This window comes from Tupaia chinensis, unplaced genomic scaffold (assembly GCF_000334495.1).
Source record: "Tupaia chinensis unplaced genomic scaffold, TupChi_1.0 Scaffold000235_1, whole genome shotgun sequence".
Classification (NCBI taxonomy): Eukaryota; Metazoa; Chordata; class Mammalia; order Scandentia; family Tupaiidae; genus Tupaia; species Tupaia belangeri.
This window is the reverse complement of record NW_006159713.1, coordinates 4,360,385-4,386,268: the sequence shown is the minus strand read 5'-3', so window position 1 is coordinate 4,386,268 and position 25,884 is coordinate 4,360,385. Positions and strand designations below refer to the sequence as shown.

Genomic DNA, 25,884 nt, shown 5'->3' with positions numbered 1-25,884 from the left:
AATATTTCAAGAAACTCCTTTTTAAATTCTAACCAGTCTGAGCTGAAATTAGAAAATGCGAGTTTTAAATACTTTGGGGGATGCTGCTTAAATTCCCCCTTTGACGGAGTTCAAGGGTGACCTTTAAACAGTGGCGTGTGACATATACATGACCTACATCTGTACATTCCCTCTCTGGGGGTAGGGGGCCCTGCCATGGTGGGGAGAAGTAGGACAGCTCGCTTGTCACCAGCCTTCTATTCTCGACAGTGCTTTTAGAGCAACTGTCCAGTTCAATCCCAACCCTGGGGAAGGTTAGGGAATAGGAATCCCATTCGTCAGATGAGGAAACTGAGACCCAGAGGGGGCAAATACCTCTCCTTGAGGTTGACAGAGTATTCGGGGTGAGGTGGAAGCAGAGCATACTCCCCAGTTGTGTCAGATAAAATGATGGAAGCGCCCAAGGGAAGGAGTGAGGGGGAAGAGGGCGAAGGTTTTGCAGTGCAAGCGCCTCAGGGACACAGGCCGAGGAACAGCAAGGGCAAACAGTCTTACTGCAGCAGGCTGAGCTGGGGGAACCGGTGTAAGTGGTGCAGCAGGGTCTCCAGACTCTGGTCGCTCAGGACCTCGCAGGACAACCTGTGAAACAAAGCATTTGATGAGGAGTGGGGAGACCCTTCTGGGAAAGCAGGGTGTGCGACCTCACAGCCAGAGCCTTCTGGAGATGGGACTTAACCAGCGCTTCCCAAAACATGCCCTTCCAACACGGGGTCCTTGAGTTGTCCTTGCAGTTGGAGGAAGGGGAAGGTCAGGTAGGTTCTGAAAATACTGGGTTAAACCAAATGAAGTCGTTTCTTAGCTGCACAACTTCCCCCAGCCTTTAATAGGTTCTCATGAATTTCCGAGGGGTATAGTAGACTTTTTCCCCAAGTGAATGGACTAGCAGGATTGTTGTCTCAGAACCATGAAGTTTAGAGTTCTGTAAACACAATTGTTAGGAAAAGAGTGCTGGGGCCAGGAGGGGGCACAGTGGAAAGAATCGGCACTCTGTGAAGCAGTCTTACATGGAAAGGTTCCTGGTTCAAGTCTGGAGGCCTACCCAAGCATGCCTAGCACATGATCAAGATATGGGTCTGGCCAAAGGCTGGGGGTGGATCATAGCATCCACTTCCTATTGGGGGTGGTATCTCTCTCTTTCTCTCTCATCTCTCTTGCTGTTTATGAAAGAAGAGAGAAGAAAGAAGGAAGGAAAAAATGAAAAGAATGCAGCCTTAGGGGCCAGCAGGTGGCATGGTTGAGGAGCTGGATTCCCACATGGCCAGCTGCAGTTTGAATCCTGGACCTGGCGTCTTACTGGCTCACTTTCCCTCTCTCTCTCTCTCTCTCTCTCTCTAGTGAGTGCACATGTCCTATAGCAAAAAACAAACAAACAAAAATAAAACAAAACAAAACCAATAATAATAAAATAAAATAAAATAAATTATTAAAATCTAAAAGACTGTAACTTAACCCAGAGGAGTGAATATGACACTGGAAATTCAGCATGCAGTGGCAAGATGTGGATCTTTGGTTACCCATCAAAACCAGACAGACCAGCTCATCACTTGCCCAGATAATTTGTTAGAACTCAGGGTACTTGGCCCCCATATGGATGAATGGATTGAAAAACTGTGGCACATATACTCTATGGAATACTATTCAGCCATAAAAAACAACAACAGTCAGCCTTTTAACAGCCATAAAAAAACAACAAAACCCTGGCTTTTGACAGAAAGTGGAAGAATATTGAAGATTTACTACTGAGTGAAGCAAACCAGGCTATGGAGAGACATCGTATATCCCCACTTAATATATACTGAGTGTCTACACTCTATGACCGAAACTGATTGACTAAAAAGATATACAAACACAAGAGATGGGTGTGAATGCCAGATGTGGTGTGTGTGGAGGACTGAGGCCTAGGGAAGGACATTTGGAGGAGGAATACAGAGGCAGAGCATTGACGGGACGGGGAGGTGTGGTGTTATCTGTTGAAGATATTTTGATCAACTGGACTGGGGAGAAATGTTCACATATTGCAATGTTCACTTCATAAGCTAAACAATGTCATTGAATGTATATATTAAATAAATAAATAAATAAATAAAAAAGAACTCAGGGCGCTTGGAAGACACTCCAGATGCCCACTTTCGATCTCTGCTCTAGATGGAGAACAGGGAGAGCTAGAGTCCCTGAGCATCCCAGGACTAATATCTACTCCCCCATTGGGGGAGGGGCCAGAGCCACTTCCTGACCCCCGGAAGCCTTTGGACTGTGTTCTCCTTCTGCCTTCTCCCCCTTCGACCTTCACTGGCCCCCTTTCCTCATCCCTGTTCCTTTGTCCAGTACAGGCTCTCCTTTTCCCTCACTAAGGCCTCCAGGAACCTGGCTCTCTGCTACTGGTTGGTTGGGGGTGCAAGAACCAGCATCATTTTGGGGAGTGGGGTGGCATGGGGTAGAATGGGAGGAACAGCCTGTGGTTCTGGAGCTGGAAGCCTCATGGTAGAACCCCTGCCAGGCCTAGGCTACAGGCTCAGCCCAACCCTTTGTGTCCTAGGGACTGAGCCTGGGGTCTTCACTGAGGGGTGGTCTTCCCCCAGACTCCAAATACACAGTGTGACGGCCGCTGGCTGGATGAGTAAAGGTGAGGCTTACACACTTTTTTAAAGTGATGGATCCTTTACCCATGACAGCATCCCACATGGTAGGTCAATAAGTATGCAGCCAAAGCGGTCCTGCTATGGTTAAACCTGGGGAGGGGCTGGAGTCTCACTGCTTCCCTGGCCACCAAGTAAAACCCCAGGATATGGCTGGTCAACACTGGACCTCTGCATTAAGTACTTTGATGATTATTGATAACAATAATCCTATAAGAGGTCATGGTTCTCTTACAGTTGGCAAAGGGCTTTTGTGCCCATTTTCCCACTTCCTCCAACCACAGCTGAGGCAGGCTCTTAGACTTCCACCTGGGCTCACACCATCTGGCATCACTTGTGGGCTTTTTCCATGACACACCTCCTCCCATTAATAGTGAGCCCCTGGTGGATATCCCAATCACCCTTGTGTCCCCAGGCCCCAGCCCAGTGCCTGTTATAAGCAGAAGCTTAACATTTACACAATGGAAGAGTACTTTGCAGCATTGGCTGTGGTGCTACAAAGAAAACAAAAAACCAACTCCCTGGAAGCAGCTTGGGTATCTTTCTAGCCCCCAAATGCAGGTGGTTGAACAACTTGCACATGCCAACACTGTGGTAGGTTAGTATTGAAAGACATGAATGTACAAGTACTGTAAATACATATGAGATGATCAGGGAAGATGAAACATTGATGGCATATTTGGTGATTTTGAGGAATTGCTGTTAATAGTTTATGTATAGAGGCCAGCAGGTGGCGTGGTGGTTAAGGCACTGGACTCCCACATGGCCAACCATGGTTGAGTTTCAGATCTGAAGGCTTGCTTTCCTACTTTCCCTTTCTCTCTCTGTCTTTTTCTGGTCAAATTAAACAATTGAATAATGATAATAAATGAAATAAAATAATTCTTTAAAACATTAGTTTACATATAATGATTTTGTGGTTATGCTGGAAAAAAAAATAAGTACATGGGACCAGCAGATGGTGTAATGGTTACATCGTTAGACGCCCACATAGTTGACCATGGCTTGAGTTCTGGATTTGGCAACTTAAAACTCACTCCAGGTGTGTGTGCATGCATACCCAAGATCCTAAGAGGAGAATGGAGGAGAAGGGAATGTGGTTTGGCCACCCAAAGAAGGAAAGCAAGAAATCAAGAAGTGGGACCAGCAGTTAGCGTAATGGCTATGTCGCTGGACTCCCACGTAGTCGACCGCGGTTCGCGTCCCAGACCCGGTGGCTTAAAACTCACTCCGGGCGCGTGTGCATGTATGCCCAAGATCCCGAGAGGAGAATGGAGGAGAAGGGACTGTGGCGTGGCCATCTCCCCTGGGGGGTGAGTTCTCACTTTCTGTCTCTATTTCTCTCTCTGTCTGTCTGGTGAGCACACGTGTCCTATAGTGAAAACCTCTCAAAAAAAAAAAAAAAAAAAGAAATCAAGAAGTGATTTCTTGCTTTCTGTCTCTCTCTGCCTCTATCTTTTTGGTGAGCACATGTACCCTGTAGCAAAAATCTATCTTAAAACAATAACAAAAACAGTAGTTATCTTTTAGCTATGTATACTAAAATGTTTACAGAGAAAGCAATAAAGTATCTGGGAATTTTTTCAAAATAACTGTGTATGTGTGTGCATGCACATGTGAGTGCATGTGTGGGTTGGAACCACAGGTTGAGAACTATGGAGGCAGGAGGAGGGTACCATAGGGTCTATTATACTATTCTGTGTTTTTGTTTGTTTGTTTTTTAAATTTTTGCCATAGGTTGTGTGTGTTTGCTGGAAAGAGACAGAGAGAGACAATGAGAGGGAAAGTGAGAAATTACTCCCCAGGGAGAATGGCCACGCCACAATCCCTTCTCTTCTGTTCTCCCCCTGGGATTTTGGGCCTGCATACACATGCGCCCAGCATATTTCAAACTACCAGGTCTGGGATTAGAACTATAGTTGGCCTTATGGGAGTCCAGCATCTTAACCACAATGCTACCTGCTAGCCCCTCCCTCTGCTTTTTTTAAAAATTCTTTTTCCTTTTATTATTATTTTTTTTCATTTCATTTTCTTCCATACAATCAATCACATTATCATTTGTCTTACAAAATGGATATTTCAACAGGTGAACATTTCTCCCTAGTACAGTTGATAAAACTACAAAATATCTTCAACAGATAATACCACACCTCTTTGTGCCATTAATGCTTCGTCCCTCTGCTTTTATGTGTACTTGAAAATCTCCATAAGAAAAGTATTTTTTTCTAAGTTTATTTATTTCTGACAGAGAGCATGTGTGTGCATACCGGCAGGGAGAGAAAGAGAAAACACCCTCGGTAGGGTTATATCACACCGTAATCCCCTTTCCCCAGCTCTCCAGCTCCTGAGGACCTGCCGTGCTTAGCATGTTTTCAAGCCAGCCCCTGAATCTGACCACAGTTAGCCATGGTGCATCCAGCACTGCTACCAACCACACTCTGCTCTTGGCAGGAAAGTGTCCTCTAAATTAAAGAGTAACTTTCCAGCAGAAAAGTAGGACAGACACTGCCTTGGCCAGGTGATCAGGGCCAGCCTCAACAGCGTTAGGTCGGCAGCCGGCATCCCTGGGACAACATGACAGTAAAGGCACGTCCTCTTCCTTGTGTTCTTCCCCCAGTCCTACAACCCCAGTGTAACCCTGACAAAGATATCAGACGAACCTCTGCAGAGGGACAGTTTAACATATACCTGCCAGAAACATGACAAACAGGGCCAGCAGGTGATGTGGCGGTTAAGGGGCTGGATCCCACATGGCCAACTCTGCAGTTCGAGTCCTGGATCCAGTAGCTTGAAAATCATGCCAGGTGCATGTGCATACATGCCCAAGAAAATCCCAAGAGGATGGAGAAGGGATTGTGCTGGGGGGGGGGGTGATGTCTCATCTTCCCCATCTCTGAATCTCTCTGTCTTTCTCCCTTTCTCTGTCTTTTGCCCTACAGCAAACATCTAAAAAAAAAAAAATAATAAAACATGGAAAAACAAAGAATGAGAAACTTTCACCTTCCAGAGGTGGCTAAGGCACATGAGGGCTACATGTGATGTGGGGTCCTGGATGGGTTCTGGATCAGAGGAAGGGCATTGTGGAAAAGCTGGCAGAGCCTGGGTGGAGTCAGGAGTCCAGTCAACAGTAGCACAGTTGTCTCAGTTGTGACAACCAGGCTGTGGTAATGGAAGATGCTCACAACGAGCAAAATGAAGAGAGGATCTGAACTACCTTTACAACCGCAAATCAGGTCTAAAACAGTTTATTAAAAAGCAAAATAGGGGCCAGGTGGTGGCATGATCATAATCGAGGTTGGGAGCCAGCAGGTGGCACAGTGGTTGAGTTGAGGTGCTGGACTCCTATGTGGCCTACTGTGATTCAAGTCCCAGACCCAGTGGCTTGGAACTCACACTGGGTGCATGTGCATGTGTGCTCAAAATGCCGAAAGGAGAATGGAGGAGAAGGTATTGAGGCATGGCCATCCCCCATGGAGGGTGATTTCTCACTTTCTCTCTTTCTGTTGTTTCTCTCTGGGAGTGCACACGCCCTATAGCAAAAATCTCTGTAAAGGAAATTGAGTTTGAGTCCAGGGACCTGGTTGCACGTGCTGGGTACATCCATGAGCCTGTGCTTGGGTCAACTGAAACTGGGGGAGGAGTATGGCTTGAAGATCCGGGTGGGGATGCCTGTCTCCCTGTCCATCTCTTTTACAGAAGAAATAAGTAAATAAATTAAAAATAAAACACTAAATGAATCAGACCCACATGTTGTGATATTCAGGGAAAGCCATTTTGCAGAGGTACAAAACAAAAACATTTTGCAGAGATCTTAAATGGTTGGAGGCTAGGTGTGTCACACACCAAAGACCCCTCCCTCCGGGTCTCTGTGTGTCTGAACATGGAGGAGGCCACGCAAGGAATGGGCGGTCACAGAGACAAAGGACAGCACTGATTTGATGGAAGCGGTTGTTTAGGTGAAGCGAGTTTTGCCCTGGATTTCTTTAAGCTAATTACTGTAATAAAGTCACAATGCCAAGGGGAAAGGCTGTCCGACCACTTTGTAGGTGAGGAAGCTGGGGCCCAGGGAATCAGAGCCACTTGCCCAAAGTCACCCGGCTTGCAGGTGGCTGAGCCAACTCCGGAGTCCAAGTCCGAGTCTAGACTCCAGTCCCAGCCTCAGGTGTTCAGGGGTGAATGAGGTGGTAACCCCGAGCCTAAAGAAGGGCTCTCTGAAGGAATGGAGTTCCAGCCACGGAGGCGGGACTAAGTGGGTGGCTGGGCGGGGCTCCAGGACTCATGGCCTCCTAGGTGCCCCGCCTGGAGTGGACAGGGAAGGTGAGGGCTTTCCCCAGGCTTGGAGCAGTGCCTCATGTGTTTCATGGAGGCAAAGAACCCCCCCACCCCACCCCTCCGCGCTGCCACACACATACCCACTAGGTCAGAAACTCCCCTAGGCCCAGGCTAGCGAGATCTCGGGGGAAGGATTAGGAAAGACTTGCCAGGCCTCTCACCCCAACCCCCCTCCCAGGTGCCAGGCTGATACCCACCTCATGCCCTCAGGGCTGTCTTTGTTACTTACTGGACTTCCAGTGGCCCTGGACAGTCCTCCAGAGTCGCACAGAGGTGGGTGAGGCTGGGAGGCTCCAGCTGACACTCCCCGAGGCTGAAAAGAGGCAGGGGCAGGCCCGGGGATCAGAGAGGGCTCAGGTCATCTGACCCACCCCAGGGACGTGCTCTTTCCCCAAAGGCTTTCTCCCTAGGCCATGGGCCACAGGCGACATCCCCAGCAGGGTACCCTCTCCTCTCCAAGTCTCTCAATTCCCAGTCCCACCTCTCTGACAGTAACAGTTTTGCCCAATGATTCTCCAAGTCTTTCCTGCTGCCCCTGCCTGAGTCTGGAGGACCATCCTCACTTCCTGGCCCATTTAACACCTTCCAGGCTTCCCTATAATCCCTCTACACCCTGTAAATATCTCATCTTTTAACTCTGCAGTCTGATCAGGCCTCTCCCCTGCTTAAAACCTTCGGTTCCTTATTACCCTTAGGCTAAACACGAAGTGCATTTCCTGTGGCCTCCCTGGCCTCTGCTCTCCCAGTTCATGCACTAGCCCTACTGACATGCTTCCCAAAGGCCACACTTCCACTCCTCCGGGCCTTTGCACACGCTGTCCAACCTGCCCGGCACACAAGTCACTCTCCTTTCTGGAAAACCCTATCAAGCCTCAGCTTAGGTGAGGAAACAGACCTGGGGAAGGGGAGAGCTCAGGCAGGGTCTCACAGGCTCTTTGGGCAGAGCCGGTAAACTGCCAGCTCCCAGGCTAGACCCCAGCAAAGGCAGGCAGCATTTCTCTCTCCAGCTTGACTTTTCTCACAGGTGAGTAATATATTTGGGGTAGCCACTTTCTTTCTGGAGAATGGGTATCCCCCAAAGCAGATGGCACCTTAGACAGGGAAGGACTGGGCTGCCGGGTCTGCTTTCAGAGAAATATGGCAGAGAACGCTGGGGTCTGGGCCTGTCCAGCTGCCTCCCCCACCCCCAACTCCCTCACATCACCCTTCTTTGTTATGTTTTTTTTTAAAGAGAGATTTTTTGCTATAGGGCACATGTGCTCGCTGGAGAGACAGAAAGACAGAAAGCAAGAAATAACTCCCCAGGGGGGATGGCCACGTTGCAAGTCCTTCTCCTCCATTCTCCTCCTGGGATATATTTGGGGTAGCCACTTTCTTTCTGGAGAATGGGTATCCCCCAAAGCAGATGGCACCTTAGACAGGGAAGGACTGGGCTGCCGGGTCTGCTTTCAGAGAAATATGGCAGAGAACGCTGGGGTCTGGGCCTGTCCAGCTGCCTCCCCCACCCCCAACTCCCTCACATCACCCTTCTTTGTTATGTTTTTTTTTAAAGAGAGATTTTTTGCTATAGGGCACATGTGCTCGCTGGAGAGACAGAAAGACAGAAAGCAAGAAATAACTCCCCAGGGGGGATGGCCACGTTGCAAGTCCTTCTCCTCCATTCTCCTCCTGGGATCTTAGGCACGCACGCACATGTGCCCAGCGGGAGTATTAAGATGGCGGGTCTGGAACTTGAACCATGGTCGAATATGTGCGAGTCCAGCAACGTAAACATGAGGCCATCGGATGGTCCCTCATCACTCCTCTTTCTATAAAACTCCTTGCCTCCATCCCAGTCCTCAGTCCTCAGTCCTAGGCCCCTCTTCTCAGTTCTACCCACTCCCACATTGTAGTTACCCCCAACACAAGTAAAAGGTGGATGAGACTGTACCGGAAGCTCCTAGAGCTGCAGCGCTGACCCAGTCCTGAGGATTGGGCTCCCTCTGGGAACTCTGGCAAAGATCCAGCAGCTGGTCCATGTCTTAAAAAGGAGAAAGCATTTGAAATGGCAGTTCGGATCATTCGCCCTGGACTCCTAGACTCGAAGTCGGAACTGGAAGGGGTGCTGGTGACAATCAAGTCACTAGGTCCTAGCCCAGCCCTTCACTGTACAGATGGGGAAACTAAAGCCCAGGGAAGCAGAGCTGGAACGAGAAGAGCCAACAGCTTGGACCTGTGCAGGTGTGCAGCACCTGGCCAGATAGGGGAGCAGTAAGGGGCTAGGATGGAGCCCCTCCTCCCTGACCACCGACTTAGCATCACATGGCTCCTGCTTCTCTGCACCCAAGAGCTCTTGGCTTCAGGGAGCTAAAGGGTTCCAGAAACTGAGCCCCTAGTCTGGCCTCGGGCCAGCCCTGGCAGCAGGTGGTCCACCTGGGAGGGTAGTACTTTTCCCCGACCTGTTGGCTGTGAATTTGCTCTGTCAGCTGAATGGACAGGCCCCTTTTCTGTGGCCAAGCCTCCCAAGTGAGGCCAGCATGCCCGACCCACTAGGGGGCAGCTGGAAACATCTGTGAAGAGCTAAAACCATTGTGCACTGTTTATTGCAAAGATCAGGAAATACTTTTTGCAGAGACTCAACGGTTCTTGATTTCTCGACTTTGAATGTGATACTCAGAGTGTGAAAGGGCAGTGACTCATATGAAGTCTTGAGTCTGCAGAAGGCCCCCAGAGGCAGAAGCTAACTGTTCCTGTGTCCCCACCCACACAGCAGCCATCTGCTAGCACCTGCATGGCTTTGGCATCACCCTGGTGCCCTCGCTCCCTCCCTCCCATCAGCATTGCCTTCATCCAGGAAGGATTTCAGGCAGCTGATTACTGACGATCTCCATGAGGGAGGCAGTTATAGAAGCGGTGATGGGTTCTACGTGCCTGACCTGGGTAGCTCGCTATAGGGCTAAGGCATCAGCTCAGGTCTGGGGGGGGGCACCTGCAGGAAATGGAGGCCAGAGGGAGAGGGGAGCCCACCCCACCCATGCCATCATAGAGCGCTCCCGCCTCACCTGCTTCTCTTGTCACCGCTCAGGAGGATGTGTTGGCTCTCAAGGCTGGAAGCAGAGGGAAGGCAGCAGTCTGAGAAAGGGCAAAGGACCCCTTCCCAGGCAGCGACAAGCGAGCAGACTGGCGTAGGGGTGGCCTGCTTTCTTGGCTAATGGAACGAGAAACAGATTAAGCAACAGCCACATTTATAAGGCACGTGCAGAGCACACCACTGCCATTATCTCATTTGATTTTCACAATTCCTGACTGCCATGAAGTCAGGAATCATCCTAATCTCTATTTTACAGATGAGAAAACCGAGGCCTAGAGAGGCTTGGGGACCACGTCCATCTGCTATGGCACTTTCCATTCTTGAGGATCCTCAGAGAAGGGCGAGGGAAGCAGACCTCCCCTAAAACCATGGATGCTTTCTCTTCTATATTCTCACCAGCTCCAGTGACCCCACAATTAAACCAAGCCCCAAACATGCAATTCCCAGTTTTCTTAAAAGTCTCTGAGGTTAATGCAGAGGGAGGGAGGGAGAATCGACGGACTTTGTCCTATAGTGAATTTGGAGAAATGAGTGCCCTTGGGCTTTACCCCTTCATTCATTCCTTCCCCATGCCCACTGCACCCAGTATGGCCCAAGGCCCTAAGGATGACACGTCATGAACATGACAGACGTGGGAGGTAGGGCGTGCATAGGAGCCTGTGGCCCCATGGGATGAGGGGCTGAGGGGGCTGGGGCAGAGAGGCGCGCTCACCTGATATCCAATTGGAAAACCCACCGCAGAGTGGAAAAGCACTTGGCCAAACTAAACACAGCATCCAGGGACACGGCATTCTCACTGAGGCTGGAGAACATAGGCGTGACATTGAGGGAGGTCACCGGGACTCAAAGTCACCCTCTTTGTGATCAGAGCACAGGACAGGGCTGTCCCTGATTTCAGATGATGAACCCATTGAGCCCAGATGGTCAGAGAGTTCCCCTTCTGGATCTTCACTATACAGGTGGGGAAACCGAGGCCCACTAAGGGCTATGAGACATTGGTGTCAGAGCTGAGATTAGAACAAGGATTCTTTCGGTCTGCAATGAATGTAAGCATGCTTTTTGGAAGAACTGGGCCTCAGTTTCCCCATCTGATAAAGGAGGGGTGGTGCTTAGTGCAAAATGAAAAACATGGGGCCTCCTGTTCAAAATGCAGGGACAAAGCTTTTTCTTTCTTTTGTGGTCTTCCTGTCAACTTGTCATGATGGTTTTTTTAATTGCCATTTAATGCCACATGCCTCAGGCATGGACACTGGCAGGATGGCAGGCACTGGGTCATCCAGGCATCCACCGCATTAAGAAGGGACATGCCTGAAAGCTCCAATCTGCATGTCATTTGCTGGCAGCGCAAGGCTGCCCTCCCATTCCAGCTGCAGGCCTGCAACAGGAAGAGGGTGACCTTCTTTCCTTGCCATTTCCAAAGACAGATCAGGCAAGAAGGGCCCACAGCACCTGATTCTGAGACTAGCTGTAAGCAGGAGGCACCCTACAATTTCTGTGTTCACTAGAAACCAGGAGCTTGGAGAGACCTAGAACCCTGCCCCAGGTCACACAGAAATTAGGTGGTGGAGCCAGCCTGGAATCCAGGACCTATGACCTATCAGAGGGTCCCTTTCACTTTGGCCATCAGAGCTCAGTGGTGGGCAGGACGTGTGGAAGCCATGAACCCTACGGGCCTTTGGGGTCCAGGAACTCTGGTCTGCAGGAGGCCAAGTTAGAAGATCCTGGCCTCCTTTCAGTGTGTCTCCCATACAGACTATCTCCCCTCTCTGTCAGGTACTCCCCACCCAGCACCGCCAGCAGCCCAGGTACCCTGCTCAGGTACCCTCCCAGTGCCCCATCAGACAGCCCCTTCCTGGACCTGGAGCCAGAACGGCTACAGGCTATTAACCACTGACACGTCCCATAGCGTCCACTCTGCCCCAGGTGGTCTGGGCCTCCCAGAGACACAGAGACAGGTGGAGAAGAGAAGCTGGATTATTGAGTCACAGAGGCCAATCTAAAGCAGTGAGAGTCACAGTAGCAGCTCCCCTACTGAGAACGCTTACTGGCTTTTCAGGTTCTGGGCCAGACAAGGTACACGCCTGCTCTGGTTTCATCTTTGCAATAACCCCAGGGGGGAGGGGATGGGACACAGGATGCCCCCGCCCTTTCCTGCCCAAGACAACCCCAAGACACTTTGCCTAACTGTTCACTCACGTCAAGGACTGCAGATGGCCTAGCTCTGGGAGCAGCTGAGTCAACAGGGCCACACCTTCATCGCCCAGAGCATTGCCTGATAAGCTGGAGGCGGGGAGAGAAGTCAGTGAGGGTGGCAATGGGGTTTGGTAGCAGAATTGCTCCCGGGCACTTGGCTTCTGAAACTGGGGACCCAGGCCTAGGCTGCTAGGCCAGATCTCGGCAGATCTCACGTGACACAGTTGGGGTTTCCCCCAAGTTCTCATCCTGCGTTTCAGAGAACATGGAGTGTAGGGGGCCTGAGTCATAACTTTCTTTATTCTTAAAAATTTGCTAGAGAGTGCATGCACTCACCCGAGACAGAGAGAGAGAGAGAGACAGGTGGAGGAGTGTGAAAGTACTCTCCCCAGCCCGCCATGGAGGATAGTCATGCCACCATCCCTCCTCCTCCATTCTCCTGGGTAACTTGGCCACACATCCATGTGTCTGGCGTGTTTTTCAAGCTGCTGGATCTGGGACTCAAACCATGCAGTTGGCCACGTGGGATCCAGCTGCCTTAACCACCATGCCACCAGGGGAATCCCAGCTTTGTGCAGATTTTCTAAGGAGCTCCTTCCTCACTTCACTAAGGGAAACGCCACTGATAGATGTCCCAGAAGGCACGCTAATAGCAGCTAACGCTGATGGGCCCCGCCCGCCTTGCGATCACTTACTCGAGGTGACCCAGATGGCAGCTTCTTCCCAGCGCCTTGCTGAGCCGCTCTAGGTGCTTGGCTTGGAGGCCACAGTGGGCCAACCTGCAGAGAGGCAGACCTGCCCTGCTGAAGGGAAGTAGGACCCGCCCGTCGCCCCAGACACAGGCAAGGAGCCAGGCTTGCAGGAGAGGAAGGACTGGAGCCCAGATAGACAGAGAAATAGCACACACCACACTCATGAGACCTCATACACATACAAGTCAGAGACACAGAGAGAAATCAACACAGAGAGACCCAGAGAAGAGAGAGAGAACCAGAGGAGGACAGAGAAGACTAAGGGTAGTAGACAGAGAGAAACAACTTACAAGAGGGATAGGGGTGAGACACAGAGAGGAGGTTGAGCTAGACACCAAGCAAGCTAGGGGGTGAGAAGAGGCTGACCGGGGGGCCCCATGGGGCGAGCTGAGTCTCCAGACATGGGCCAGGACCAGGAGGGAAGGGGCCCAGTGCTCCCCTCCTCTCTGTCCAGAGTTCCCCCAGCGCCTCAGCTTCTAGGGGCTGGGAGCTCTGGAGAGTGGGGATTCCTGGGCTGCAGAAGGGGGCTGCCTCCTGAGCTCTGTCTGGGCTGGGCGGGGCCAGGGTGGCAGGAAGTGGGAAAACAAGCCATGAATCCTGGATACAGTCAGTCACGGTGTCCCCAGGGAGCAGGTGGGGCTTGGGGTCTGGGGCCAAGTTTGGAGCAGGGAAAAGAGGAGGCTGGAACCACACCCGGAGCCAGAGGCCATCACTGTACCTGATCCTTCTGGAGCTCAGGGGCAGGTCAGATGGCACCTGGGGCGTGAGGTTGTCAAGAAATGCAGCCAGCCTGGAGGGACACACGCAAAGGCCAGCTGGGCAAATGCTTTGTCCACTGTCTCCGGAGCACATCCTCAATCTCATCTCCCACATTCAATCTTACACTCAGTCCGGAGTCAGATTTGGGTTGTAGTTTGGCCTCACTTCAGAGTTGTGTGACCACCCCCGCCCCCTCCCCAGGATAATATTACATACGTGACTTGCCTTAGTTAGGTGCTTGGTGCATATGTAATAAATGCTCAATTACCCTCGGCTGTTATCATCATTAATATCATCCGTGCCGTCAGGGCTATCAGCCCCAGCTCTAATCAAGCCCTCAACAACTCAGACCCTCCAGAAGAGACTGTGGTGGACACCAAGGAACAAAGAGCTGAGCCTTTGCCTGTGTGCTAGACTGGGGCAGTCCAGGAAGGCACCCTGGAGGAGGCAAACACCCTCTTTAGGGTGTTTGCCTGTGTCAAAAGGAGCCAGAAGTTCCTACAAAGATCAGAGCTTCAGGCCAGGCAAATGCTCTGGGTTTAGGCAGGAGGGCCTCAGTTTCCTGAGTATCACTCTCTGGTTGCCCCAGTTGGCTTCCTCAACCGCAGACACCCTACATCTCAGAACTCTCTGGGCACCACGAAACAGGGAGGCAGTCTGTCCTTTCAAGGCCCCTCTAGACTACATCCAAGTTTGCTCACTTCCTGCTCCTGCCTGAATTCATCAAGGTCAAAGGTCAGGGAAGGGTGGACCTGCCCAAGAGGGGACCTGGGATGATGCTGGGACCCTACCTCTTCCGGGTCCCCTCCTGCTCCTCCGGCTCTTGGGCAAAGCAGAAGATCACAGTCTTGTGCATTAGGCTGGAGAGATAAGCAAGAGGTCATTGGATCCCTGAGGCTCTGGATCCCTTTTAACCCTAGTGGATCACCCCTGCCTCCCACCGCATCCCCCTCCTCTGAGCTTTGTGGGGCCAGAAGTCTTTCTACCATGGTCGCAAATTTGTCTGTTGCATAAGCAGCCCTCTTTTTGTGGTAAATCCTTGAAAAAAACTTAATTTCTGTCTTCTGTTTCTTTTGGCCTTTGGCTGAAACCTCTCTCCCTCTGCCAGTCACTGCTGTTCCCCAAACTCGGGGAGTACTCCGGCTGAGGGTGGTTCTCCTCCTGTCCACGAGTGCATGTGGACTGCCGATGACCACTGCTAGCTTTTTGGAGTGAGTCCTCCAGGTCTTTCTCATGCAGTTAATTTTTGTCTTACTAAAATGGGATTGAAATATTGATTCTCTTTTTTTTTTTTTTGAGAGAGATTTTTGCTATAGGGTGTATGTGCTTGCCAGAGAGAGATAGAGACAGAGAGAGAGAGAGAGACAGAAATCACCCGCCCTCCGCCCCCAAGGGGACGGCCACGCTGTAATCCCTTCTCTTCCATTCTCCTCTTGGGGTCTTGGGCAAGCACGCACACATGCCTGGTGTGAGTTTCAAACTGTCAGGTATGGAACTTGACCTGCGGTTGGCCAAGTGGGAGTCTATCAACCTAACCACTATGCCACCTGCTGGCCCCTTGATTCTAATTTATAAATTAGTTTTTTAAGGGACAGAAGAAGAAACGAATTGCCAATGAATATAATGATGAATATAGCTGAGCCTTGAACTTGTATATGGATTTTTTTTTCAATAAATGTATTGAAAACTGTAGTACAATACTGTACATGAATTTTCTCATGATTCTCTTAATAACATTTCATTTTCTCTAGTTTATTTTACCTTAAGAATGCAGCATATAATACATATGACATATAAAACATGTGTTACTTAATTGACTCTATATTATTGGTAAGATCAACAGTAGGCTATTAGTTAAGTTTGGGGGAGTGCTTAAAAGTTATAAGAGAATTTTCTTTCTTTCTTTTAAAATTTCTTCCATGAGAGAGAGGTGGAGGTAGAGAGGATGCACCCCCTAAAGGGTCCTGATGCCACAGCCAGCCCTCGATTGAGACCATGCATGTGCCGGTATACTCAGGGAGGTCTCTGGGTGCAAACTGGGAACCTTCTTGTGTGTACCGGCCCCACAGGGCAGACACATTTTACTGCTGCACCACCATCTGGCCCCTATATGCACATTTCCAGCTGTGTGGGAGGTCAGCAATCATTATTAATAGCAATGGGTTATCTTATCCTCTCCACCTCTGAGTATTCTTGAAAAGCTTTGTTATTTGGTTGTCGGGAAAGTCGTGACGCATTTTCTATGTTTTTCTATGCATGATGCCCCCAACAACCCAATATAAAGATGATGAGTTAAAATTTTGTAAGTCTATTAGGCTAGCTGGTGGCATGGAGGTTAAGGTAATTGGATCCCACATGGTTAACTATGCAATTTGAGTCCTGGACCAGGCAGCTTAAGAAATATGCTGAGCAAGTGCGTGCCCAAAATCCCAACAAGAGAATGGAGAAGAAGGGATTGTGGCATGGCCATCTCCCATGGGGAGTGCTTTCTCACTCTCCCTTTTTCTCTCTGTCTCTCTCTCTCTGGTGGGTGCATGTACCCTATAGCAAAACAAACAAACAAACACAAAACCAACCTCCCTCCCACACACCTCCCAGAAAACAAACAAACAAACAAACAAAAGCTTGTGTAGGTTTATTTAATATACCAGTGATTCCTCCATCTTAGAATTGGATCTATGGGGGGTGGTCTTCAAAAAATTCATGAAAAATGTGTATTATGAAGCTATGCATGGATTTCTTTCCTTTCTTTCTCTTTCTTTTAATTTTTTTCTGCAACAAAGTAAACACTTTAGTTCTGTTTCCCACAATTTTTTTGAAGACCACTTGTGTAAAAAGCATTTTTCAATTGTTCCATGAACACACACCTGGACACGCACACACACCTGGAGTGATTTTCAAGCCACCAGGTCTGAGACTCACACTGCAGTCAACCATGTGAGAGTCCAGCGACACAACCGCTATGCCATCTGCTCACCCCCATTTCGGTTATTTTCAGGTTTTTCTATCATCAACACTGAGGTGAACATCCTCAATAACTATTTTTGCACAGCCATGGTAATGTTCTTAGCTACAGTCCTAGAAGTGGATGAAGTGTTATTTGGAACACATCAGGGACTCTTTATTGAATCAGCACGTAAAGTGGACGGGGGTGGAGGGGCCGGGGGGCTGCCCCCAGCACAGTGGTAAACCACCACACTGTGTGAGGCTGCCCCTGTGGGAAGGTTCCTGGAGTTCTTCTTTGAGTATTCAAGGCCGCATGTGCCCATAAACTGGGGGGGAGGGGGAAACTCTCAGCACTGAGACCCCATTGGGGGGTACAGTCTCTCTACCCCTCTCTCTCTGCTTGTTTTGTTCATGGAAGAAATAAACGAACTTAAAAAAATAAATTACATTAAAGGGTACTGAGGTGTCCTTGGTAAATTCAGCTTCACTCTCCTCCCTTGAGGGGTATTTAAAGCAGGGACCACCCTCTTCCGTTGGGAGCCGAGAACGAGGTTTCCTTCTGAGCAAGCACGGTGCTGACACTCACGAGCATCTGTCTTCAGTTCCCATACTGAATAGCAGGGCTCAGAAAGAAGGGGAGCCCCCTCTGTGTTAAAACAAATAATTATTTTATTTAATTTTATTCATTTATTATTTTTTAATTTGGGGATGGGGGAGTGGGAAAGCAAGCCAGTTCAAGCCCAGGTCTGGAATTGAGCTGCAGTCAGCCATGTGGGAGTCCAGGGCCCTAGCCACCACACCACCTGCCAGCCCCAAGGTTGGGCCCTTTTTCAAGTTAGGTTTTCCAGCAGCAAAGCCTGGGCCTGTGACCGGGGCGGGGGGGAGGTCATGTGTCACTGGGTCACTTGTGTACTTCACGTGCTGAGGGACTCCTCTCAAGAGAAACCAGGAAGGGACAGTGGGAGCTGAACTGGGCAGTCCTCAGCCTGATCCGAGGGAGGCTCTGGAGCCTGACGGGCACTTAAGGCAGCAAGGCTGGAGAGTCGTACCCCCTGCCTGTCCTCACCTCTCTGGTTGGGGGCTGGGTGGGGAGTACCCTCCCAGGTGCCGCTGGCTCCTACCAGCCAAGGGCAGACGTCCAGAGGAGGCAGAGCTGTGGGCAGCCCACGCCACAGCTGCTGGGCCAAGGGACACCTGCTGTACCCATGTCTGGGCAGGCCACCAGCAACTGCTGTACCTCCCCCAGGCCTGGGGCCAGAAAGAATGCGGAAGACTTCAGAGAGCCGGAGGGCGGGGTGCCGGTGGTCTACAGGGGTCTCCTACCTGATGTGCAGCTCCGACAGGGCTGGGCACGCGCTCACGGCGCTCAGCACGCAGTGTACCCCAGACGTGGAGAGCCCGTTGTCGCTGAGGCTGTGGGCAGCAGGAGGGATGCAGCTGTCAGCAGGTGGCTGAGATCCCCAGCCCCGGGCAGCTCCTGTCCCCTCCACATGGCAGTGTGCTGGCTGTCACTGCTGGGAGATCCTTGGTCCCTAATCAGTATCTCTCAAAGGATTTGAGCCAAGAATGTGGGTGAACCAAGAGATGCAAGACCCCACCCTCCACCCCCAGAGTAAAGCTCTCCAGCTTAAGTGGTAAGAGCTGACGGAGTTTTCACCTCTCCGAGCCTGTCTCCTCATCTGTGAGATAAACACCACTTTCAGAGCACTGACTATAGCAGGCTCTGTGCTGAGGGCCTCATACCTAAATGGTCTCATGAGTCTCATTTTACAGATGGGGAAACGGAGGCCCAGTGATACTCAGCTACTTTCTGTTGGTACAAAGCTATTAAGGGGCTGAGCCAGGCTTTAAATCGAAAGCCAAGGGCTGAGCCAGTTACCAAATCTCAGCCTTTCCTATCCAGCTAGTTCTCTGAGAGGCTGAGACAGAGCCTGAAGATCCCAACACAGCTCACCCCACACCACCCCCACCCCATACCACACAACCCCTCAGCACACCCCGCAAACCTACACTGTCCTTTTCTACCTCACCACCCAACAACCCACCCTTGCACCTTGACATTGACCACCCAAAGACACCATCTCCTGGTACAACCCTCCAGCACCCATCCACCTGGCACCCAATGCTGCCCAAAGCAACACCCCAGCCCACCCCACCTTACCCCAGGGCCATAATGGGGACGACTAGAACACGAGCCACCTATGTGCAGTGAACATGGTCTACACGGGGAAGGGTTTCCGTAATCGGAACCTGGACAGTGGCTCGTGCCAGAGGTGAAGGTGAGACATGGCCAGGCCATTCCACTTTGCTGAGCTGGGAGAAGGCAGAGTGGTTAGTTGATGGCAACGTTGCTCTCTGGGGCCAGCACCCATCCACCTGGCACCCAATGCTGCCCAAAGCAACACCCCAGCCCACCCCACCTTACCCCAGGGCCATAATGGGGACGACTAGAACACGAGCCACCTATGTGCAGTGAACATGGTCTACACGGGGAAGGGTTTCCGTAATCGGAACCTGGACAGTGGCTCGTGCCAGAGGTGAAGGTGAGACATGGCCAGGCCATTCCACTTTGCTGAGCTGGGAGAAGGCAGAGTGGTTAGTGGATGGCACTGTTTCTGGTGACTATGGGCACAGGGATCAGGGCAACAGGGACTGGCTGGACCCCAGGGGCAGGGTAGGCAACTCACTCCAGCTTCCTGGCGATGTGCAGCCGGGACATGGCTTCTGCCAGGACTCGACAGCCTTCATCTTCTAGCTGGTTCCCTGAGAAGCTGAGACAGAGCCCAGGGCCCATGCTGCCGGCCTGGAGTTCCCCCGACCCCCTGTACCCATGCAGTTCCTCTCTGACTCTAGTCAAGGCATCACCCCCAAGAATGAACCTTGATCCTAACTCAAATTGAGAGACTGCATACCACAGGCCTGGCAATATTCTAGGTGCTTCTACAGCTATCATATTGGCATGTCTCATCCTTACAAGTCAATGAAGCAGGCACTATTGCTAGCTTCATCTTACTGATGAGCAAATCCCTGCACAGAGTGGTTAAGGCCTTGTTCAAGGGTGGGCCTGGATTTGAACCTGGGCAGCCTGCCTTCAAGGCCCACCCTCACCCTTCCTTAGTATGACACCCTCACCGATGTGCCTCATGGTTTTAGGGGCAAGCATCTAACCTAGTCTGGAGGTCCGAGAAAGCTTTCCTGATACTTGAACCACTTTCTGGATAAAGTAAGAGTTAAAGAAGTAAAAGGCAGGGAGAGACGGGGGCAGGGGGGTCCCCGAGAGTAGGAACTGCACATTCCAAGGCCCTGTGGTCCAGCACATGCCAGGACCTAAAGGAAGCCTGTGCGCCTGGACTGGAGAATGAGTGGCAGGGTGGGCTCAGATGGGGCTTGGGAGTTTGGGGGCAGCGTTCTGGACTACCCAGAGCTTTAGGATTTGGGCTCTGTCCTGAGCGGAGGGAGTGAAGGGGAAGGCAGCGGGGCACTGTGGTTCATTCTCTGCCAGCCGGAGGTGGCCAGGATGGAAACAGGGAGACAGCGAGGAGGCTGAGGTCACCCAGGCGAGAGATGAGGGGTGAGGGAGCTGGATTTAAAAAGGATGGAGAACGGGGATGGCTTTGAGAGCTCTTAACATCGACCCAGGATGGACTGGCTCTGGGGGCAAGGCCAGGGAGCTGTGGAGTGATCTGTGTAACCAGGTGAGTGAGGAGCAGGTTACTGAAGGTAAGAATACTGGGCGGAGTGGGTTCGGGGGGCCCAGGTGGGTGCAAGAATGCCTGTTCAGAAAGGACCACCTCTTTTTTTTTTTTTTAAATTTAATTATTGTATTTAACTTATGTGTTTATTTTTTATTTGACCAGAGAGGGACAGAGTGAGAGCAAGAGAGAGAAAGTGAGAAAGCAAGCCACCAGGTCTGGGACTTGAACTGCAGTCGGGGGGAGTCCAGTGCCCTTAACCAACATGCCGCCGGCTGACCCGGAAAGAATCACCTGTGAGTCCTGCCCTGGCTGTCTCAGTGAAACAAGTATGAATCAAGGCTTGGTCACCAAGGGAGCCACCCCCACCTCTTGGCACACACCATGGCCTTCCACCCCTCCACCTGTATGTCATTTGAGGACCTGCTGGGACCATCCTGGTGGGGCTCCCCTCTTAGCGACAGGGCAGCACCTCCACCAGCCCCGAAGTTCTCATCAGTCCCGCCCAAGAACAGGAACACATGGCGGGAACCAGCAGTTAGCGTAATGGCTATGTCGCTGGACTCCCACGTAGTCGACCGCGGTTCGTGTCCCGGACCCGGTGGCTTAAAAACTCACGCCGGGTGCGTGTGCATGCGTGCCCAAGATCCCAAGAGGAGAATGGAGGAGAAGGGATTGCGGCGTGACCATCCCCCCTGGGGGCTGATTTCTCGCTTTCTGTCTCTATGTCTCTCTCTGTCTGTCTGGCGAGCGCACGCGCCCTACAGTGAAAATCTCTCCAAAAAAAAAAAAAAAAGAACAGGAAAACATGGGAATCTTTCCAGCCCCCGGGGTGTCTCCCTTTACTCTGGGAGAAAGTCGGGGGCCGATCCGATGGCATAGGGGGCTGAAGTTTAGAGACCCAGGTGGGTCGGCATTTTTATAGTACTTTGCAGATCTCAATGACGGAAGTAGCTGGGGTTATAAGGATGCGCCTGGGAGTGGGCTGTCTGCGCTTGAATCCGGGGCTGGACCCTTCCTACCTGCGTGCCTTTGAGCACATTTACTTTTCTGTGGCTTGAATTCCTCCTCTCTAAAGCGTGGACAGTAACAGTGCTTCCATCGTAGAGATGGGGGGATTTGACGTGTGGGTGGGTGTAAAGCCCCTCCCCTGCAGCCAACTCAGTCCTAGACTGTGGCTGTTGTCATGAGTCTCGGATTCCCCAGAGTTCTTCACGAGCTAGCACACCCCTCCCCCACACCCCCAAAGGTGGGGCCCTGCCCCTTCTGCCCCAACCTTTATCCCTGCCTCCTGCCCCAGGGGTTCCCAGGATACTCACTCCACTTCCTCCAGGTGGGGGCTTTTGTGGAGCAGGACTGTGAGGGCATCCGCGTGGTGGACCCTGAGCTCACACTTCCGGAGCCTGGTGAGGGGTCGGGGATGTAGGGGCTCAGGGCCAAAAGCCACACCAGGCTCCCTCCAGCTTTGAGAACTGGGTGTGTCAGGAGACTGACAGACCTGGCGGCTAACCCCGGCTACACTTCTTAGTAGCTGGGTGATCTTAGGCAAAGCCTTTGACCTGCCTGACATTTAATTTCCTCCTCTGTCAATTGGGAATAATAATGTGTGCTGCACAGGGCTTCTAGAAGGATTGCAATCAGAGTAGATAAAAAACATGTGACACCATGGCCGCCATATAGCAGGGGACATTAAACTGTGGCTCTCCTTGTGACTAGTGCTTCTTATTCAAACCAGGCTGGGCTGTGCATACCCTTTCCCTGCACAGCTCTCCCGCCCCTGGGACTCCCACTCCCCTGGGACTCCCCCATAGCATCCCCTTCTCCTTAATGGACAGACCCCACAGAGGTACCTGAGTGTCAGGCTTCTGCCCGGAGCCTCTTTCCTCTGGCTGTCACTTTCTTGTTGGCCTGAAGTTCTGACAAGAACAAATTAAACATTAGCCTGGGCTCAGGAGACAGGGCGTGAGGGGTCAAGTCTCTTTCCTTGGGTTCTCAGGGCTGGAGACCCTGCAGCAGCACCACATGGGATGAGAACCAAAGATGGCGGCTGGAAAGTGCCCGAGGCACCATTTGGCCAAGTGCCACAAGCAAAAGGTGTAAGGGCAAGAACAACCTTGATTTAACTCTGGCTCTGCTTTGTGTAGCTGGGTGGCCCTGGGCAAGTCACCCAAGTCATGTAAGACTCCCCTCTTTTTTGAAACAGAGAGACAATATCTAACACACAGCGTTCCTGCAGGACCCGACCAAAGTGCGTGGTCAGGCACCCAACATCGGCACAAAACCGAAGCTCAGCGTGTGCTCACTGGGGTGTGTGTGTGTGACTGCCAAGGCAGGGAGCATGCGCTGTACACAGGGGCCCAGGCTTGGGGACTCTTTCCTATCTGGCCAGGAGAAGTCTGGGGGCTGCAGAGAATCTAGGACATTAAGAGCCAGGTTTCAAGACTTGTAGACGGGTGCCATGAGGGCTTTCTACAACAATGGACATCTTCATTCATGTCATCCACTATGGGAGCCACTGGCCACGCAGGGCCACTGAATAAGTGAAGTATGACCATGTAAATAGCTCCATGTGGCTAGAGGCTACCATACTGGGCCTCACAGATCTAGACAGCCGGAGGGGAATGCTACTGTGGTCCTGCTGGGAGTTGCACAGGTGAAGGAATCGAGGCCTAGTGCAGGGAAAGCACTAGTTCAAAGACACACATCATCTCTCTCTGGGCCAGGGGAGAGAGTGAGGGAGCACAGGGGCCATGTTCATTAGTGGGAGGCAGCTTCCCTTTCTCTACCCGTCTAAGACTTCCCAAGCAGGAACCAGGCACAGCAGTGCCAACTGCATGCCAGCTCTGTTCTAAGCACATCATCTCTGAAAAAAAGTGTATTTATATAGTTCCTTCATGAGAGAAAGCTAGAGAGAGAGAGAGAGAGAGAGAGAGAGAGACAGAGAAAGAAAGGAAGAGAAAAATCCCTAACAGTCTTCATTTTGTGATCCACCTCCAATCTCAGCTGGCCTGGACCATGAGCACGGGCACGCACACCCAGCGTGCTCATGGAGGTCTCCAGATGCGAGCCCAGGACCTTCCCCACGTGGGCCTAGTATTGCAGACTGTCGCATTACCACTGCATCACCATTACCATCTGGCCTCTGTTCAAGCACCTTAAATGCAGGACTCATTTACGTCTCAGAATAGCCCAAAGATATAGGCCCGTAACTGCCTGCCCCCGTCTTTACTTCAGCTGTGAGTTTTCTCAGGGCACTCCCCACCTGGTTGGCGGTCTAACAGTGTTTGCATGTCCTCAAGGGCCTGGCTCTATATCTGGGGATGCTCTCTGACTACAGGGTGGTCCAGATACGCTAGAGGAAGGTAAAATCCCTCGCTGACTGCAGTAATTCATGCCTCAGCACATCAGTAGCACGAAGAATTCCCACATTCCAGTTCTTCCTAGATTCTTTTGGGTTCCTTTTGCCCAGACCACTGCTCAGGATGGGTTCCCCTCTCTAGCTTCTTACCTTTGTGGCTCTTCAGCTGTCTCCGTGGGTGGGGAGAGAAGGAAGATAAGGTCTGACTCCCTGTAGGGTCAGAAAGCGAGTCATGAACCTCATGGGCTAAAAACTAGCACATTGCCCCCACCTAGGCACCCCTTCCTGACCCAAACATCTAGAGAATGCTGCTTCAGAACTGGCCGAAGTGCCTCAAAGCAAGCATGTAAAATGCTGACTCTGCCGTTGTTGATGAACCTGCGCCGCAACCCAAGCAGGCAGTGCTGGGGCAGCACCATGGAGAGTGGCAAGCGGCCAGTCGTTCCTTTGGCTATGCTGGTGCTTCTGAGATCTGTTGATTCTTTCCTTCCTCTCTCCCTCCATGCAACTATCCACTCACCTTTCCATCCATCTTTCCATCCATCTATCCATCCACTTTCCCATTCATTTTTACATCCATCTATCCATTCACTTTTCCCATCTATCCATCCTCCATCCACCAATCCAGCTATTTTTCCATCCATCTATCCATCTACTTTTCTACCTGTCCATTCACTCATCTTTACATCCATCTATCCACTCATTTTTACATTCATTTATCCATCCACTTTCCCATTCATCCACCCACCCATACATATATCCATACATCTATCCACCCATCTTTATATCCATCTCTCCATTCATTTTTCCATCCATTCATCCATCTACTAATTTGAGTACCAGGTGCAAGGCCTGAGCTAGGCTTAGAGACACAGTTGTAAGACAGACTCCCACATGCACATGCAGATCTTGAGGACTAGAGGCTTCTCCCCTTTCCCATCACCCTTTCTCCTCCTCCTTTCTCAAGACCTCGAAAGCTGGGATCCCATTCCTTCTGCTCACCTGGCCTGCAGCATCCTGACAGTAGGGTACTTGACTGCCACCTCTGCCAAGTAGAGTAGGGTTGACACGGAGATGTTGTTGCGGCTCAGGCTGCGTGATTGTGGCAAAGGTGTCAGGAGTGAATCCCCGTGGCCCTCAGACCCTCCTTCCTACTCAAGCAGGGAGAGGGACCAGGCTGGGAGAGGGAGTGGAAAGACCACCTACTCAAGCTTTCGGAGCTGTGGCAGGAGAGGAAGTACCTCCATGATGCTCAGCACCTCCTGGTCCTTGAGCTGGTTGTCCTGAAAACTGCAAGAAGACCACAACCCAATCCCTCAAACCAGGGGTTGACATTTGGATGCCCAGCTAGCAGGTGACATGGGGAGACAAGACAGAGGACCAGAAAGAACTGGTGACCTGCCACCTGGCACCCAGCAGGCAGAGCTGGCTTCACTTCTGTCCTCATGCAACCCCTATGGGGGAGTTCCAATCTGGTGGTCCAAGGATCTAGAAGACTGACTGTGAAGATCTCATGAGGTGAGTGAGGAGACCCAGTGCCCTGCTTTCAGGGCTTATGTCTGCAGTATGCATGATGCCCAATTCCTTAGGCCTCTTAACTCCTCAGTGATGAGCAAAGTCTATCCTGGGATACCAGAGATGTCACTTCCAGCCTCAGCTCGAGCCCTGACTCACCCAGAGAACCAGGGAAACACACTTCTCTCTGACTTTAACTTTTCCATCTATAAATGGGATCCATAGTCCAGTCCTTCCTGGGTTCAACTGAAGTGACAGCTGAATGGAGAGGTGCAAGGCTGATCGAGAGCAATGGTGGGTGATGGGAGAAAGAATGAAGTCACTCCTTTATCAGAAAAGTGTCTACAAGTTCAAAATTCTAAGCCTTTGTCCTGACCAGAGTGATAACTGTACAAAGGTGCCCAGCTGAGGGGACAACAGGGATGGTGGTCCATTTCACGCTCCAGTCAATGAAGTGCTGCACCCTAGGTCCAGGGTGCATCTGTCCAGATGAAGGGCTGTCTTCTCTAAATCTCAGGCAGGTGCCATATGAACCAGCAGTGGTTCTCCAGGGAGCTGCTAAGAAGGGACCCTGGTCCCATCCCTCCTTAGG

At 51.2% G+C, this 25,884-nt stretch overlaps 1 protein-coding gene across 2 annotated transcripts in view; it reads right to left on the bottom strand.

Moving 5' to 3' along the window:
• The window catches only part of NLRC5 (NLR family CARD domain containing 5), a 108,278-nt gene that overhangs the window by 36,576 nt on the left and 45,818 nt on the right, over positions 1–25,884 (bottom strand). For both annotated transcript variants that reach the window (XM_027771846.1, XM_006148406.3), the window contains exons 10-25: positions 24,984–25,067; positions 24,780–24,869; positions 23,928–23,987; positions 22,270–22,335; positions 21,739–21,822; positions 19,415–19,498; positions 18,051–18,140; positions 14,573–14,641; positions 13,741–13,812; positions 12,966–13,049; positions 12,274–12,357; positions 10,790–10,879; positions 10,049–10,093; positions 8,938–9,027; positions 7,237–7,320; positions 535–618 (exon numbers count right to left, since the gene is read on the bottom strand). In XM_027771846.1, coding sequence (XP_027627647.1) covers positions 535–618; positions 7,237–7,320; positions 8,938–9,027; positions 10,049–10,093; positions 10,790–10,879; positions 12,274–12,357; positions 12,966–13,049; positions 13,741–13,812; positions 14,573–14,641; positions 18,051–18,140; positions 19,415–19,498; positions 21,739–21,822; positions 22,270–22,335; positions 23,928–23,987; positions 24,780–24,869; positions 24,984–25,067 — 1,260 coding nt within the window. The remainder of the gene's footprint in view (positions 1–534; positions 619–7,236; positions 7,321–8,937; positions 9,028–10,048; positions 10,094–10,789; positions 10,880–12,273; positions 12,358–12,965; positions 13,050–13,740; positions 13,813–14,572; positions 14,642–18,050; positions 18,141–19,414; positions 19,499–21,738; positions 21,823–22,269; positions 22,336–23,927; positions 23,988–24,779; positions 24,870–24,983; positions 25,068–25,884) is intronic.